At 33.9% G+C, this 19,160-nt stretch overlaps 1 protein-coding gene across 3 annotated transcripts; it reads right to left on the bottom strand.

Annotated features, from left to right (window-relative positions):
• Nucleotides 1–13,959: 13,959 nt before the first annotated feature.
• Nucleotides 13,960–18,988, bottom strand: LOC144558380 (protein FAR1-RELATED SEQUENCE 9-like). 3 transcript variants are annotated; one of them, XM_078307220.1, is made up of 4 exons: nt 18,825–18,988; nt 17,042–17,456; nt 14,783–16,491; nt 13,960–14,230 (listed from the first exon to the last, which is right to left on the bottom strand). In XM_078307220.1, the coding sequence occupies exons 2-4, from the start codon at nt 17,448–17,450 to the stop codon at nt 14,180–14,182; spliced, it is 2,169 nt and encodes a 722-aa protein (XP_078163346.1). In that variant the 5' UTR covers nt 17,451–17,456; nt 18,825–18,988; the 3' UTR covers nt 13,960–14,179. The 3 variants fall into 3 exon arrangements, with proteins under 3 accessions (XP_078163346.1, XP_078163349.1, XP_078163345.1); XM_078307223.1 differs by having other exon boundaries at nt 17,042–17,450; XM_078307219.1 differs by lacking the exon at nt 18,825–18,988 and having other exon boundaries at nt 17,042–17,585.
• Between the last annotated feature and the right edge of the window lie 172 nt (nt 18,989–19,160).

Raw genomic sequence — 19,160 nt, 5'->3', positions numbered from 1 at the left:
TAATTAGCCGTTTGTTGTATTGATATTTATGCGGATAGCTTTAAAATATGTACATATTAAGTGTGAGCGAATCTTAAAAGTAAACTGTTTTGGTCACATATCAAATTAAATTGGAGCCAGCTTAAATAATAAAGAGTAAAAGCGATAATAAATAATAGTTACATTTTAACATTGTAACTTGTTTTAACATTTTAACATTTTTGCTTTACCCTTTTTATTAGTATAATGCATTCTAGGTTTACTCTTTATATATTATATATTTGACTAGAGAGTGACGAGACAGTTGATTGTCCAAACCATCCGAGGTGCAATTATTATTAATTTCAACGCGTTAGTTGAACTAAACCCTGGCCAATATATCTAATCATCTTGAATTGTTCTTGTCATCGTATGTTAGCACTAAACGCTAGACGGTACTGCATGCGATTAACACCTCAAAAAAAGAAAGAGACAAAAGAACTTAACAATATCAATATATGCACACTTGTGGATAGAAAAAGCTGAGGTAATACCCAGCATCTTTCATTTATTATTCGTAACAGCTAACTATATGTATAAAGCCATTATTAATTTATTTTTTATTTGAAAATAAAAAAGAGCTAGGTTATAATTATGGTATAATGCATAACGTAGATTGGTGATGTCCGTACTCCGCAGTCCGCAGACTCCGCACTATAGATCACTCATTTCATTTTTAGAGTTTAAACATTCGATTTGAATTATTCAGTATGATGTATATAAACATATTTTTTCAACTTAAAACTTATATTGTTAGAATTTTTTTTACTATTTTAAATAAGTAAAAAATCACTATATTTTAATGATAAACTTAAACTTCAATATATTCTCAACTATCTCAAATTTACTCGACTTATCTTCTTTTAGATATAATTTAGTATCTTGAATTTAGTTCTATAACCGTCTCATTCATATTGTGGATACCTACTTAGTTCTCCACTTGAATAGTTGTGTGACTTTCCCGCTTGTAGGGCATTAAGGGGCTCACCTTCTCGAGCGCCATTGTTGTGTAACGATCTCTGTTGTTGGGACTCTCCAACTCGAGCTTTTAGACTCACCTTGTACATGAGTTAGGCTGTAACTTCCCACCTTTGTTAGGCTCAGGTGTCACGACTTGTATCATTTCTTTTTTAGTAATAGAAAAGGGGTGCGGATGAGGTTACTCTACCCCGGAGATGTAGATATTTTAGGTCGAACTCCGTTATCATCTTGTATCAAATTTCTCTAACTCTACTCTATTTACTTTTACTTGTGCACGTTTTACTTGGTTGTTATTTGACTTGTTAGTTTAATCGAAAAACGTTCAAGAGTCTTTAAGACTCTCTATTCACCCCTCTTTAGGTATTGTTAGGGACTACAAGTACGGATATCGATACAGTCAGTGTTTTAAAAATCGGTATATTTAGTCGAATATTTGTATTCAGTTGGAATTCGAATAGAAAATGAGTATTCGGTTCAATATACAGTTTTGAATATTTGGCCGCATATTCGAATATTCGGCCAAATTGAGATCAATACATGAATATTTCAGTATTTCATTTAGTATGAGATAAGGATCGATATTTTAACATTTCATCACCAGTTTAACATGTACAGTCAATCATGAATACTTTTTTTGTATACAAATTAATATGAATTTTCATTTTAAAATTCACATATATAAATCCGAATAAAAATCCGTATATGCGGTATACGATGGCTTTCCGAATACCGAATAAGAACCAATTTTTAAATCACTGGATACAATTGATACAATACATACTACATAGATTTTATATTTCAAATTTCAAGGAAGACTGTAGGATTTTGTAAGAAAGACATAAATTGGATACTAGTACCATGCCCGTGCGTTGCAACAGATTACATTATAAGAAAACATTAAAAGAAATCCCATACAAAATGACATATTTTCATTAAAAAAAATAGACAAAATAGCAACTTGTTGGTCCCAAAGGCACCTAGAGGGGGTGAATAGAGCATTTTTAAATTTTAATCTAAGTTATAAAGTTTGAGTGTGTCCTAAAGTTATTTTCGAAGGAAACTTAGAATAACTTTGTCTTAAACTAAAAGTATGAAATAAATAAAGTAAAGAGTAGAGTTTAAAGACACTTAATACATGAGTTGTTTACGGAGTTCGGCATTAACTGTTAGTTTGTAATAATCTAGAAGACAATAATACGATAAATTATCATAAAACTTTGTTCATGAATTGAATGTTTATTTATATATCATTTTGTTGCCTTGAGTATTATTGAATTTATGGATCATTTCGAGTTCATGACTGAAATTGTGAAACTCCATAATATAGATGATATATATACTCTTAAAAAGTCACTGACCAAGGTAATTAGCAGGAACACTAATTACCGCGATAAGGTTAGTATGTTGATTAAAAGATGGTTAAGTTTTACAAACCACCTGACACGATATGTCATTTTAATCACATAGATACATGTTCTAGGAACATGGTATTTGACAGACCCCGAATGAAACATTAAATAGAATTGTGTTTGTGTCATTTATGTTTTCATTCAGTGTCAGGTTCTACAGTATGAGGTATTTATCGTTCCCACTGAGAAATATGTATGTGTGATTGTTATCTAACGCTGTCCGTAAAAAACAGTCATAACGGTAGCTTTTCCATATGTATAGCTTAGCTGAGGAAGTGATAGTTTACCAAGAATACTATTTGTCGCTCGTATTTTATACGAGCTATAGCATCACTGGGCCCCTTGATAGAGTAAGATTATATGCTAGCGGTATAATTACAAGAGTAATTATATTTGATAATCTGCTCAAGATCAAGAAAAGATTCAGTTAGCAAGGATGACACACATCTACCTTGAAACTAATCTGATAGCTATGAGACAGAAAAACAGATACAAGTAAATAGTTTACTGGATCGTGATATTGTACAGTACAACATTATCTGTGTAATTGGATGGTCATGATGTATACTGCCAGATACTGCTCATGATTATAGAAGTTAAAACAGTTTTAACTCTATTTACCAACATAACACAGATCCTATTGGGTCACACCATATAAGAGTTAATCGGAGAATCTTATTGTGATTGATTATAAATTGGTTATGATCAATAGTAAGATGGTTATAATTAATTATACGTGTTATAATTAAATTATAAATGTCATATAAGATGACAAGCAAAAACAACGGTTAATTTATAAACGTACACGGTACGTTGTATAAAAGTTACCGAAACAACAACCGCAAGAAATATAATTGTTTAGAATAATTATACGAATATTATTTGTATTCGGGCCGAGGGCATTCGGGTCTTTTCAGATTCGTCCTTATCCGCATGACATGTCATCGATCCTATCCAGATGACACGTCATCAATCCTATCCACATAACACCTCACCCCCTAGGTGGCATGCCTTATCATAGGGGTATTTTGGTCTTTTCACACCATTTTAGAGGCTATAAATAGAGGGGTGCATGTAGAGAGAAAAACCACTAATTCACTCGTATCGTTTCGTGTCGAAACGAATCGGTATTTTCTCTCTTTCTCAGTTTCTCTCCCAAATAGTGTTTCGGTTGAGAAAAGAAAGTTATATGTAGTTGGACGTATAATCTTGCGGGTTGTTGTGAAGTATATTTACGGGATTGATGAATAGTATTTTCCCGAATTTCGCGGTATTTCAGTTTTGCTCATTGATGAAACTGAGTAACCGAAAATTCGTGTTTACGGGTTTTCATCTTTTTCTCTATGAATAGTGTTTTTGCAGAATTTCACGGTTTATAGTATTTCTGGCAAAAGAAATAAACCGCTCTCCAGTTAATCCTGGTGGATAACCGATAGAGGCATCAGACGTCTGATGCTCCGAGGAGAATCATTCCCGTGATGTAGCTCTACTCGCTTGGTCTGCATTCCAACTGTGATTTGGAAACAAAGTATAAATATGTTATATCAATCTATTTAATTGGTAAGTAGATTAAAGTTTTAGAAATCAATCATAGAGTAGATCTGTAAAAATGATTAAATTGGGTTTTGATGCCAAAGGAATACTGAAGGTGGACCGCATTGGAAAGTTTCCTGACATACCCCGTTTAATCCTGAGCTTAAGTTGGCCGTAGAAATTTTTGTTCTACGATCATTCCACAGCTTAAGCCTAAACGGGTTTTGGTTACCCCGAAACCCAACATTAACGCCTAAGTCTCCGAGGCCCGTGACTTTCGAGATGGCGCACCTTTCTTTACCCAATGAGAAAAGATTACAAAGTGGAACCGGTGAGCCCTTACAATCTTCTGAAAAGTCACACGGCCCGAACAAGGAGCACTAAAGGCTCAAGGAAGACAATCTGATTCGCGAGGACTCAAGGATTGCTGGGTGAGCATAAAGGCTTGAAGTAGTAAATGGTTTGATCACGCAGGATCACTCTAGGAGTTGTATAATTGATTGAATAAGCTTAATATTGATTGTGAGTATTGAAGTTTAAGCACACAAGCAACAATGACTTTCTCTAGATCTGTAAATAAAGAATATTGAAGTTGGGGGCAGTTAGAGTGTCAATCCAAACCTTGATATAGCTTCTATTTATAGAGAGCTGCCAAAAAGGAAGTAAGTGGTATTGACCGTTGCAACAGTTCATGGACCGTTACAACGGTAGGATAGTTCGAACAGGTTTGGATATGCAACGGTCAAGGACAGTTGCAACGGTCTCCACAACGAAAGTTCTCTGACTCAACTTCCGGCTGGAGCCACTTGATTTGATTTAATGTGGCGCAGTCATTTCTGTGACTTGATTTATTCCATTGCAACGGTTTCTGGACCGTTGCAACGGTAGGCCTCACTTAGTTCAGTCTCAAACTTATTTTACCAATTTTACAGATTAATTGTCCTTAATCTTGAGTTATGCTTTTGCTATTCATACTCTTGTGTTTTATGACCACATCTTTGATGTTATATTGCAATTCATTGATTCATCATCGATGTGTATTTATTGTATCTCCAGTTGTCATGAACCTGCACATGTCTCAAGAAGGAAAACTGTAAAATGGAATTATGTATGTTTTGCAAATCCAGTCAAACGAGTAAGTCGAGGGCTCCAAAAGCAGGGGCGGATCTTAAGTCAAGCTGGAGGGTGCTAAGCCACCCCAAGATTTTACAATTTGTTTATCAAGTACTTGTAAATTTAACTAACTTCTTTTTTATATATGGATTAGCCCCCCTATAAATAATATAATAAATTTGAAGGGCTTACAAGTAACATGTAGAAATTAGAATAGCTGACGGTTGCTCATTCATTTCCAATTAAACGTTTTGATTTCCGAATCCAGCACAGTGAAAATAGGAAAGACATCCATTCCAAATTCCAACGTTTCCCTTTCCAACTTGGAAAGGTCAAATATAGTAGAAAATAAAATAAAGAAAGTGCCCAATGAGATGGAAAAAGAACAATCTATGTAACTCTATTCTCTAGCGAATAGGCAGTGAGAAAAAATGTAACACAAAAGAAAGAAAGAATATCTTCACTGTTCATAGCAAACAGGAACAAAACAAATGTCCAAAGACAAAAAAAATCTACCTTCAAAATTTCTATCTCTATTGTAGCAATGCGAAATTTACGACCTCACTTTTAAAATCGATTCACGTTTTGAATTGAGTTTTTGGTATCTATCTGCAAATTGTTAATTAAAACTATTCATTATAATTTTTTGATAAAAGTTGATTTCACTATCATGCCAGATTCAAAAGGGTTTATTTCACTTTCATGCTAAATTGTTAATATGTTATTTTCTTTATTCATGATTAAAATTTTAGTTTAATTTTGATAGACATGTGCGTTATTGGTGTTAGTAATCTATTGTATATTTTTATGAAATTAAAACGTGAAATATCTAATTATCTTGGGTTATATTATATCATATATTTGTTTTTTTTAATAATTGTTTAGCCCCCCTATACTCAAATTCTAGTTCCGCCCCTGTCCAAAAGTCAACACAATTAACATTTTTAAATGACATATTAAATAGGAACACACTATTTTTATAGCAATAATTAGATTATTGAGAATATAAAGTTTTTTTTCTAAATAAAATTTTATCTTTCTTAAATACTTTTTTATTTTTACTTTTAATTTAATACTACTATAAATTAAGATATTAAATAGATCAAGTGATTCTTCTTTAAGCAATGTAACATCAATAGAATTTTTAAAATATATTTGATAGGATTGCCTCTTTTTTGTATGATATGTATTTCATTACTAAGATTTATTATTCTTTTTTATTTATTTTATAGTCATGATTATAGAAACACAGAAGAGAAATTATGAATGAAATAAGAAAACATAATTATATCGTTATATTGGAAAGAGAGAAATAAGGAAACATATTATATCGTTAAATTTCAGATTTTATTTAATTTTAATTTTAATGCATTGTGTGGCGGTATGTGTGGCGAGTATGTTTTTAGTTAAATTTAGACTTCTACATATTATTCAGATGCATTTAATCAAAAGAATACATATTATGCAATTGGAGAGCTGAGATTAAATTCAAAATTTCAACTTTCAATCGTAGTTGTTAGTAGATCGGATACCCAATGTGCTTAATAATGAAATGGAGACATAACACAATGGTATATTTATGATAACACATATTTCAAATACATAAACTAACAAAAATATATCCAATGAATTCATCCTTAACTGAGCCAACAGAATTTTTTTGAGAAACGACTAGGGTCTAGCCCTTGTTTATATTAACCTCAAATGGTTACAGTGGTTGAGTTTCCAGGTTAGAAACCCTGTGCGTGTGTTGAAAAAAACAACTGGTTTGAATGGGGGAGAGTAAAAAAAGTGGAAAATTGCGAAATATAAAAGAAGTAAAAAAGTTAAATAAAATGCAGAATGTAAAATTATTATGGTCTAATCTCTCCCGTTCGATCTTCTCGTGTTCTTCTTGCTTCTGTTTCGTCCCTATGCTCACCGATTTGCATAATTAGCTGCTGAACAGTGTTCTCTTTGTCTTGGAATATTCTCATGAGCCAACAGAATTTTAAGCCTATATTTATTTTAGCACGTTAAATTTTAAGCTTGCCAAATACGTCCTTAATGGATGGTAATACACGCATAACAGGGACATAAAATATTACTTTTGAATATAAAATATAGGATAACGAGAAGGAATATATTAACACAAATATATATATATATATATATATATATATGAGTAAGGCTTGGGTGCTATGGATAGCAAGAGACCTACGGTGGTACGGCTTAATATTCGAGTTTTCAAAATCCTAACGGTTGATCCGAACCGTTCATCTTGTTCTCTATATTAATAAGTGTTTGGAGACCAAATTTTACATTTTTTGGAATTTTTTTACTAGTTTTTTAGATAGGTAGAAAATCAAATATCTGAATGGTGCAGAATTTTTTAGATCAAGTAATTTTCTACCTAGCTAAAAAAATAGTAAAAAATTTCCAAAAAATGTAAAATTTGGTCTCCAAACACATATTAATATGGAGAACAAGATGAACGGTTCGGATCAACCGTTAGGATTTTAAAAACTCAAATATTGAACCGTAGCACTGTAGCCCTCTATGCTATCCATAGCACCCAAGCCTTACTCTATATATATATATATATATATAGGCTGTGGCTAATTTGCTGCCGGCAGCATTTCTGCCGGCGGTGCTACCACTGTTTTTTCTATTTTTTGATATTCAAACGACAAATCTAAACCGTTAGATATTTAATCTATATTATAATCTACTTGGAGACCAAATTTTACATTTTTTGAAATTTTTTTTACTATTTATTAAGCTGGTTTGAAATCCGCTGATTTCAATGTTGCAGAAATTTACTGAAATCAGCGGTTTTCAATCCAGCTTAATAAATAGTAAAAAAAATTCCAAAAAATGTAAAATTTGGTCTCCAAGTAGATTCTAATATAGATTAAACATCTAATGGTTTAGATTTGTCATTTGAACATCAAAAAAATAGAAAAAACAGTGGCAGCACCTCCGGCTAAAATGCTGCCGGTAGCAAATTAGTCAGACCCTATATATATATAGGAATATGCTAGCATGCTATGCATAGCATAGAGCTCCTCCATGCAACGCCTTGGATTTTGACTTTTCAAAATCCTAACGATCGATCCGAACCGTTCATCTTGTTCTCCATATTAATATGTATTTGGAGACCAAATTTTACATTTTTTGAAATTTTTTTGCTATTTCTTTAGATTTATTGAAAATCGCTGTTTTTTATGGTCCAGATTTGCTGAAAACAGCGATTTTCAATAAATCTAAAGAAATAGTAAACAAATTCAAAAAAATGTAAAATTTGGTCCCCAAACACATATTAATATGGAGAACAAGATGAATGGCTCGGATCGACCATTAGAATTTTGAAAAGTCAAAATCCAAGCCGTTGCACGGAGGGACTCTATGCTATGCATAGCATGCTAGCATATTCCTATATATATATATATATATATATACACACGCTAACAATAAAGGATGACAGTACATTGATAATAAATTAAATTTGACAACCTCGACAATTGTACAAAAATAACTTGTAATTTTGAAAAAAAAATATATGCAAGCAATAAAAATAATAATTTATTGACAAAAAATTAATTCGAAAATCTCAACAATCGTAAAAAAGTAATTTATAAGTTTGTTTAAACATGTGGCATAGAATCTATACATAATATTCATCATATATAATAAAATGAAATTTACACTAATCCGAACATCAAGTGATTATCAAATTATATACAAATAATCTACATTCAATCTACATAAAAAATCAACATATTTATAAAAATTTTAACAAAATTATCAAAACAAAAAAAAATGATAATTTTATCCTGTTGTCGAATCCTCATCAAACAATTCCTAGCATTGGTCCGACCAAAAAAAGTACAATAAGTCCATAATACAGAAGTGATATAAAAATAATAAATGAAACTGACAAAGTATGCGAAGACAGACGAGACGAGACCTTTGAAGTTGTCAAATGTTTCGATCGGATCTTTACATAAATATTAAAATTAAAAAATCTCGCATTTTTTTGACCAAATATATCACCCTTGACGTCCTTCCTCTGACAGTGTGACCCGCCAGGCCACCACAGCCACTACTTGTTCTATTAAATACTTGCGCTCTCTGCTAACGCTCTGACCTCTGACAATTTCATTCCATTTTGGTTTTGGGTAAAAAGTCAGCGATCATTACCATCCTTGACCGTTTACCATTGACTTTTTCTCTTTTCTGTTATATATAGCAATAATTTGACTAAATATTTTAACAGATCAGTTTTGCCTTCATACAGCTCACGGACTATAGAATCAAAACAACGTTTCATGTGGTTCGTGCGCTGAAAGAAGCCAAAATTGCTCTGTTAAATTTTTTTCCCAATAATTTTTCATAATAATAGATCTCAGAACCGTCTCTCTGGCTAAGTCTCCTTATCTATCGCCTATATATATACCCACCAGACCGTACTATCTCCGTCAAATACAAAACACTACGATCTTTCCAAACAAACTACATAGATAAAAAGAAACCGCAGCTGCTATGCCTTCTTCTTCCTGCTCATCAAAGAATGGTCTACAAGGCCCACGGCCACATCAGATCAAAATTTCATCCGATTCTATGATAAACAAGAAAAAGCCACCGGTGGTCGTGCATCTGCGTACGCCGAGAGTTATTCATGCAAAGCCTCATGAGTTCATGAGCATTGTGCAAAAGCTCACAGGAAAGTCGGCATCATCGCCTGATGTCAAGATGGAGTTGGGATCGAGTCGAGTCGAGTCGAATCCACTGGAGATGGGCCTTTGGTTTTTAGGCTTGGATGGTGTTTGCAAGGAAATAACACAAGTATGATATCGCATGGCATTCTTTTTGTTCATGATCACAAAAGTTTCGTCTATCGTTTTGTTGTAATGCTCTTCTGAACAGCCTATTAATTCCTTGTAGAATAATGTTCTTATTAATTAAAGAAAACACAAAGACCCGGGATAATCTCACTTTTTTCCTTTTTTCATGTATATATATGTTGCTCAAGGAAGAAACTGCATGATTTGAATCATCACTAATGCAAAAATTTCAATATGTTATATATATAAAAGCATTGTGTAACTTTTATGACATACATATATATGATGTATGTGGATTTTTTTTTTGTTGCGAAATATATTTGATGATTTTATTCATGAGTTCTATGTCATTTCTGCTTAAAATCGAATATTATATCCGTTAGTGGTGTCCAGATATTGTACGTTGGACTATAGGTTGACTATAAATACATTTGAAAACAATTTGAGTAACGCCATTTGGTAACATTTCAATTAAGGATTAATTAGTAATTTTAATTATTAAAAATTTGACTCGCTTGATGAACAATAAACTTGCACAAAACGTCATTATTTTTTTTTTTACGAACAATATGTATACATCATATAGATTATGCTTCTGATATTGGGTTTTTAAAATAAAATTTATTTTTAATGATTTTTTAATATTGTCAAATAGTTCTCAACCCTTCTAAATTTAATCTCAAGAATTATAATTGTACCAGATATCCCCATATCAGTTAACGACACGACAAGCATACATGCAATTTTTCCGGTCTATTCCAAGAGCAGCTGAGAATAGAAAACCTACTAATTTCATCCCAGGAGAACTCGAGCTTTAATTTACAGCGTTGTTTTGATAGTATTTGTTTAATTTGTTTTGACCTTAGCAGCAGCACTATGACGTGCATAGTTTCATGCTCGGAAAACCAAACAAAACAGACCGAGGGAAAGTTATATATGGCTAGAAAGACTTTCCAATCGCTTATTCGTGCTACAACAATCCATTGTACTACCCATTCTACGCTGACAAAGCACACCCGACGGGGGCAATGAATTTGGCTCCAGTTACCATAACCCGGATTCTCTAAAAAACAACTGACTCCACTGGCATCAGATTTTCGTACTCAAGAAATCTCGCTACTTCGGGCGGAATCGTTGAATAGCCTAAGATGGCGCTCTCTGCCAACGCTCTGACAATTCTATGCCCTTTTGGGTAACTTTTTTTTTTTTTTTGAGAGAATCCCGTAGCTTTTGGGTAACTACTAACTAGCTTGAATCTTTGCATAAAAGTCAACGATCATTACCATCCTTGACCGTTTACCATTGACTTTTTCTCTTTTCTGTTATATATAGCAATAATTTGACAAAAGTTTCGTCGATCGTTTTGTTGTAATTAATGCTCTTCTAAACAGCCTATTAATTCCTTGTAGAATAATGTTCTTATTAATTAAAGAAAACATATATAAAGACCCGGGATAATTTCACTTTTTTTCTTTTTCAATATATATATATTTATGTTGCTCAAGGAAGAAGCTGCATTATGTTATATATATAACAAAACGAATATATATGATGTGGATATTTTTTTTTGTTGCGAAATATATTTGATGATTTTATTCATGAGTTCTGTGTCATTTTTGCTTAAACGGATCGAATATTATCCGTTAGTGGTGTCCAGATATTGTACGTTGGACTATAGGTTGACTGTAAATAAATTTGAATACAATTTGAGTAACGCCATTTGGTAACATTTCAAGGATTAGTAATTTCAATTATTAAAAATTTAACTCGCTTGATGAACAATAAACTTGCACAAAACGTCATTATTATTTTTTTACGAACGATATGTATACATCTTATAAATTATCCTTATGATATTGGGTTTTAAAAATAAATTTTATTTTTAATAATTTTTTAATATTGTTAAATAGTTCTCAACCCTTCTAAATTTAATCTCAAGAATTATAATTGTAACATTGTGCATCTCCATATATATTATAACCAAGAGTATCTTATACCACATCGATAACTTAAATAATTATTCCCCAAACAATATCAAACTATATAATTTTTATTTAAAATATCAAACTATATATATATTTTTATTTAAAACTAGTTAAGTGTCCGTTGCAACGGGATTGAAATATTGTTTTAATTACTTTCTTTAGATGTGATTAATTTTTATTTGATTTTTTCATAATATATTAATCAATAATGAGAGCAAACGAGAATCTTAGTGTTTGACTCTAAAAATATGCCAAAATGATTATACATTTTTAAAAGAATTATAATTTTTTTTTGTAGTAGAAAGGAGATTGCAATGAATTAGAAAACACAAGAAATTGCTAAAAATGAAGGCAGCCGATTGGTTCAGCAAATCGAGAAGAAATGAGCAGCCAAATAATAAAAAATGAGACCCTAAATACATTTGTCTTGGTAATAATAGAAACTAATTCAATCTTTATTTCTTAACCACTGGGTTTTAATTTCTTCGCTTGCTTGTGTTATGAACCAATTAGAGAAAGAGCAAGTTTTATAAAAACAATTTTTATAAAAATTATCTTTAGTTTTTTCTTTCCAATTTCTTAGCTATGAAACTTTTTCATTTATAAGGACACAAGATGTGTCTAAATTACAACTTTTAATTATATTAAGTATAATTATGATACTTTTAGTTAAATTTCTCTATGGAATATCGTTTAGATAAGTTCTTGTGATAGCAATCTTTCAACAAAACAGAATGACAGTAATTAAGTCATCTACACACCCTCTTTTTCAAAAAAAAAAAAGAGTAAATAGTTTATATCTTAATCTGCCTTGAAGAAAACCATCTGCATGGTTTTTACATTAGTTGACAAATTTATGAACATTAAAAATGCCTGAAATTGCAATTATTTGTAAAAAGAAAAAAAAATACAAGCAGCATATGTGCATCATAAACCACTACAATCTGCTAAATGTTGCTAGATAGTTGGTACTGTGTGCTTGTGTTATTATTTTCTCGGCTGTTTTATTCACGAAATCAATTGAGGTGTCATTGACAGATTTCCCAGCACTCAGTAGATTTTCTTCTATCTCTAGTTCATCCTACAAGGAAAAAAAATTAATATTGAACTGGAAATTTTAAAATAAATGTAGATATGCATGAATAAAAGGTCACACTTCGACTGGGTCAAACATTGAATCTGTACCAATGGTACTGAGACAGTGGGTCCGACTGACTCATTTCACTGAGATTGTTAAATTTGCAAATTTGAACCCTATTTCTGTCTCCTTAGTAAAAATCCTACGGCCGTCCCTGGAAACAGAGATTAAAAATGGGTTAGAAATTCCAAGAACTCCATGTCAGCAAATTTGAGTATTCGACCCCGTCATTATAGCATTGCTTGGCAAATTCAAAAGGTTGTTATGGCAGGACTTATTAGATGAAAAATGCCAAAGCTTAGGAGTTACGGGCAAAAGATGCATTTGTATTTATTTATTTTTATCTCTTTTTTTTGGGCTATGAATGCCCGTAGGCTGCATTTGTAAAGATGATGAGGTATTGAAATAAATAATGCACTTTTACAGGCACTTTTTTGGGCTTGAAATAATACACGGGCTTTTTTTCTGCAGGCTCGGAGGCTAGATATCTGGACCTCCGATCACGAGCTTCAAGTTGTTTGTATCAGCATTCAGCAATAATCAAATCAGACCTATCAGACGGGTAAAGATATTAACGGCGCTAGTTTGACTTCATGCAGTGTACATGTCGTATGATTCTTCATTATCACTCTATTACTTGTCGTTGCATTAAAACCAACTCAGCACTGTTAATATTCTTACCCCTAACGAACAGGCAGATATGCCTATCTTACATTTGATCAAAGCTTCTATAAGAAGACTAAGCACCTACCTTCCGAGTTCCGACAAAGGTTGATATCTAGTTTCTTGTCAAAATTGCCATCTTTGTTGCTTCAATTTTCAATTCCTTATTCAATTTTAATATTTTCTGAAGGTTGACTCATTAGTCAACTTCTGCAGTTCAAGTTATCTCAACAAATAGAAAGAACTAAACTTGCATTTAATGGCAAGTTAGCTTGATTGAAATGATGCACTAATAGAGGGAACCTCTTATGTCAAAACTAAATTATTTACAACTAACAGGATGTTAGGTAAATTATCATGTTACATTTGGTAGTACAGCATACAGCAAACATTAGAAGATCTGCACAGTATATACAACTCTGAGGCCCTTACCTTCTGAAATTCCCTTGTATGAACTGGCTGCCATTAAATATGGTGAGAAAAAAATTATGGTTTGGAGGTTACAGGGAAGTTTCAGACAGGTGACCAAGATGAACTGAGCAGTTGTCCAAGTAAATTTGTCACCTGAAAACAAAAATGAAAAATAAACATCATGTATTTAATTGAAATAATCTGGAAATTTACTGGTATGGTATTGGTCCATGAAACTAACAAGGATCAACCAATGGTCAGTACAAAAATGCAGCTGAGGAACACCCAGTGCTTTACATACAAAGTCTAGATCGATTTTTTATAGCAAGCAGAAATATAATTATTTCTGAAAGATGGCTCTTGATATGTATTTGCAGCTCCACAATCTAGTCTCTACTGGCAGCACCAGTACAAAGAACAGAAATGACCAGGATTACTTACTTTAAATATAAATGAACAAAACATTGCCAATGAAGCAAATATGGATGCCACAACTTGGCAATTAGAACAAAATGAAGTAAACTAGGCTAAAATGAGGAAAACACTAGCAATAATTGTGGAAATCATCTAACAGTCAACAGTTTACGACGGTTAAATTGTACAGTTGAATCTACTTCAGGCTACCTCACTGTTGGTGGTTGCCCAAGGAACACCGATAGCTATAATTTGATTTAACCACAGAACAAAAAGCAATATAAATCTCACCTTTCTTTCAGAATCTTGCAATTGATCAGTCATCGCGTCATCGATTGTAATCTCTTCATTGATATTAATTGGATCCCTATGTACCACTCGGTTCGCATCTTTTTCAAGTGCAATAATTTCCTCATAAGCCTTTTGCAACACCTCTTTGGCATCCTTATACATCTCCAAAGTGACTGCGCCTTTCTCCCCACACCTAACTGCATCAATGCACAGGTCACTATACCGTGAATTAATACTATCTTGAACCAAACCACAACCCGTCTCAGGTTCCAAATCCACTTTAGCAATTTTCGACCAGCGTTTTAGAAAATACTCCTCAGGTAGAATTCGTGGGTCAACTATTAGAAGAACGCCAAAAATATGGCGGCACAGAACCCCACAAAATTCAAAATTTTTACAACTGCAGTTGGCTGTTTTTCGAGCAGTATTGTAAGTGACGTAAAATGTGTCGAGGGAATCTTCATCTGAGGTTACATTAAATTTACAAGTACCTCCATTCCTGATTTTTTGAACCACGTAACCCAGAGACTGAACAAACTCCTCTTGAAATTTACTAAACACAGCTTTTGTGTACACATTTGCAGCTTGTTTTTCTATTAGGGATGCAGTTTTCAAAGCAGGTGACCTCCGTACTGAATCAAGATCTTCCATCACCTCCTCTTCATATCGGCTTGCCATCGTCAGGTCAAACTGTGTTAGGAAAACCTTTAGAGAAGTTCTGGTGTTAAAATGTTTCTTGTAAAAATCGTTCATTGTCTCTAGTTTTTGGGTTGGCAACATCTCACCAAAAAATGTTTCCTTCAAGTACAGAGGGACCCACTTCTGACGTAGGTTGAACAGGATTTGAAGCCAAGAGTTTTTTCTCAAATCATACTTCTCAATAATTGACACCCAACTTGCTTCAAATGAGTTAACAGTTTCCGATTCTATAACACAGCTCTCCAACTCAGCTCGAAGTGTTGGATGGGAATTGTACAAATGCGAAAGCTTCTGTTTAGTTCGGCTCAAAATCAACCACTTACATAACCGGTGATGCGTCCCGGGAAAAACCTTAGAAACAGCGGCCGCCACAGCTCGGTTTTGATCAGTAATTACTGACACCGGGGCTCGACCACCCATCGCTGCTAACCAAGTCTCAAATAACCAAACAAGCGAAAATTCTGTCTCTTCCACAAGCAATGCACACCCAAATATAACGGGTTGCAAATGGTGATTGAGACCCGAGAAAACCACCACTGGCATCATGTACTTGTTCTTCTTGTATGTGGTATCAAATGTGACAGCATCCCCAAAGTACCTGTAGGCAGCTCTTGACCTGGCATCAGCCCAGAGTGCATTCGTGACACAACTACTGTTGTCAACTTGCAAGGCATAAAAAAAGTCAGGGTTTTCAGATTGCTTCTTTCGAAAGTAATCCAATAAAACCTGCACGTCGCCACCTTCACCAAACAAATTTTGGTGGAGGAAGGTAGAGTAGTCGGGATTGGAGAAATCTGGTACATTTGGTTTAGAGTCAGATGAGGCAGAGGCAGCATCAGTAAAGGTGCCACGAGCACGGAGATAACCAACTCGATTGGAGGCCCCGAGGCGGTGGTTGTGGGTTTTCTCAAGCTTTGAGATGACCCATCGGCTTGGGGCATCACGGATCACCTCCATCATGGCCTTGCATCCTTCACGCATCGAGTTCCGTTCCCGCTTCCTCATTCCTTCTGGAAAAGTTCATGGACAACAGTAAATTGCAGTTAATTTGTAAAATAGACATGTGCCACAAATTGTTGCTACCTTGCTGGTACCAATTATGCACCCATTTTATTCACTGAAACTGAAAAACAATGATAAAAAGAAGATATATAACAACTTCAAAGATATTGTGGATGGCATAAAAATGAACAAAAAGAGAAACACAATAGACTGAAAAAACCAGTATGCTTGCACCCTTCTCAGAAGAAGTAGCAGTAAGTCATTAAGTAATAACTTCAACCATAGCCACTTTGAATATTTATCTTGTCTCTTTGTATCTGATTTGTGTTATGCTGGATCTTCTAATCAAATGCCGCTATTCCAGGAAACACTTTGCATTTTTGTTGATATACATCAGCAGAGTACCATACCAATACAAATACAGCTCTCCGCATTCAGTTAAGAGCTTATTTAGCCTAATTAATGGGGAACAACCATCAGTTCAGCAAATGAACTTCAATTGCCTCTTTTTTGTTGCTTTTCCTTATTTGAACCAAAATTTCAAAAATAACACTCTACCTTCACCCGACTGTTTCTTCCTATAGACGCCTTCCTTGGAGCAAACAAACCTCTTCATTATAACCACTTCTTCAGCCCCCTTGGAACGACGGGATCGGCCAACCCTGAAAGGGAACCCAAGTCGCCTTGCATACTCATTGTAGAATCCCTTGGCAGCCTCATCAGACTCAAATGCCATGCCTAACTCAGGCTCTTTTGGCTCTTTGATGGTTGCTTCCGTCTCTTTAACTATGCTGACTGATATTCTGTTCGTGTCATTTGCTAAGTTTTGTGGTGGTCCATCAGCAGGAGGCTCTGAGAGGATTGAGTGGTCAGTTTCGCTTGCTCGGGCATTCGTGTCCAGTGACATGAGGCACTGGACATAGTCTTCGTCTATTAGTTCATCTGCCTCGGTGCGAGCATTCTCCATCTGTGTCTTTTAGAGCAAATTTTATTAAGAACAAAACCTAAGCTATGATAAAAAAAATATATAAGCTTAGTGTATAAAGACTTGAATTTTGAATCTTTTAAAGACTTGAAATGCTAGGTATTAAAATTTGGAAAGAGTATTTTTTAGTGTTGTTAACTAAGATATAAAGACTTGATATTTAAGATATAAAGAGTTGGAACAAGTACTTTCTAATAAAATCTTATATTCTTGATATAAAGACTTGGAATGAGTACTCTTTAGTGTTGTTAACTGATATATAAAAACTTGTACTTTGAACATTTTACAAACTTAGATATGCTATGTATAAAGATTTGATATGTTATAAAGACTTGTATGCTAGCAACCTTCTAGAAGGCGGTTTAAGTAAAAAGTCACTAGTTGGAGAATTTGACTGAAAATTGAGTCTGGATAACTGTTACCACATTCCTAAGATTTATACCATGAGACAGTTGCTCAATTTGAACATGCATTAAGCAATATCAGTTGATATGCTTGTAATTCAATTTATTATATGTGAGTTCCTTTCTCAAATCTCCATGAAAAAAATGGACAATACTACAGTGGGAAGTCAATTATGGTACAAGATGAAAATTTTGGCAGCTGTCTTGTGCGTCACAAATATATGCCTCTTTATAGTAAAAGATTAATTTAGTAATCTAATCAGTACTGGTATTACTAAGGTAGGTACCACTCTGATTTGACTTCTAATTTTTCAAAACCAGAACAAATTAGACAGCATTACGAGCATCAATATAAGCTTTAAATTAATAGGCTGCAGAACCTGATAGAAGTCAAGTAAACTCCAAAAAAGAATAAATCAATTCGCATCGTTTTTTTTTAAAAGGCTAGAAGCCAATTGTATTAACAGAACTAATTCGCATCATTTTTTAGACTTTAGTTATATAAAAATCTAAATCTTAGATTTCACATAAAACATGCGTGACATTAGCTAGGAATTACTAGCTCAAAAGAACTGAAATTTTGCAGCTTCCATTCAATTCAATCTCCTTAATCCTGCAGACACCCAAACTGGGAACCAAAAATTCATCTGACAGTCTAAAACTGTCCAACCCATCCATCTATCGAAATTTGTAGTCTAAATTACAATAACAGTAATATAACTATTGAACAGGCACGCGCAGATCACTCTTTAACGGATCACTGACAATAGCAGTTCTTCCCTAACGGATTTAATAAGTCGAACACCACAAGGGAAGCGAGGGAGGGGAAGTTTATAAACAATAGAAAAGGAGCAACAGAAATAATTTTGCATATGCGGGAGGTGAGAGGAAGCGAGATGCGAAATGGTTACCGCTTTGGTATTAAAAAAGTAAGAGCTCTGAATCGAGTTACCTGGAGGTGAGCGGAAAAACCCTAATTTTCGGCGACGTCCCGAGAAAGACTGAGATCGACTCGTGCTGACGTGGGATCACCGGCGGTGAATGGACCAGGCGGTGAGAGGATCTAAGGATAGGAATTGAGCGGATTTTGGACTCACCGTGTGGTGATCAGAATGAGCCGCGATACTTTTTTAAGTTTTTAGTCGAGTCATTCAGAATATAACCATGATTCTCTGTGGATAAAGTCGGAAGAGGAACCGTGTCGCAAGGATCTGATTCACGACAGGTGCTTAATTTCTTATCAGTTATCAGCCCTCATAGAAACGTATTCACGACTCCAGAATAATTT

Source organism: Carex rostrata, chromosome 8, assembly GCF_964058835.1.
Source record: "Carex rostrata chromosome 8, lpCarRost1.2, whole genome shotgun sequence".
NCBI lineage: Eukaryota > Viridiplantae > Streptophyta > Magnoliopsida > Poales > Cyperaceae > Carex > Carex rostrata.
The sequence above is the reverse complement of the archived record's forward strand: the minus strand, read 5'-3'. Positions and strand labels throughout refer to the sequence as shown.

Coding starts and splice junctions, on each gene's coding strand:
- LOC144558380 (XM_078307220.1), bottom strand. CDS start 17,450: ATGGAGAATGCTCGCACCGAGGCAGATGAACTAATAGACGAAGACTAT. Junction 16,492..17,041: donor GAAGAAACAGTCGGGTGAAG/GTAGAGTGTTAT, acceptor GAACTTTTCCAG/AAGGAATGAGGAAGCGGGAA. Junction 14,231..14,782: donor TGCAAGATTCTGAAAGAAAG/GTGAGATTTATA, acceptor TTTTGTTTTCAG/GTGACAAATTTACTTGGACA.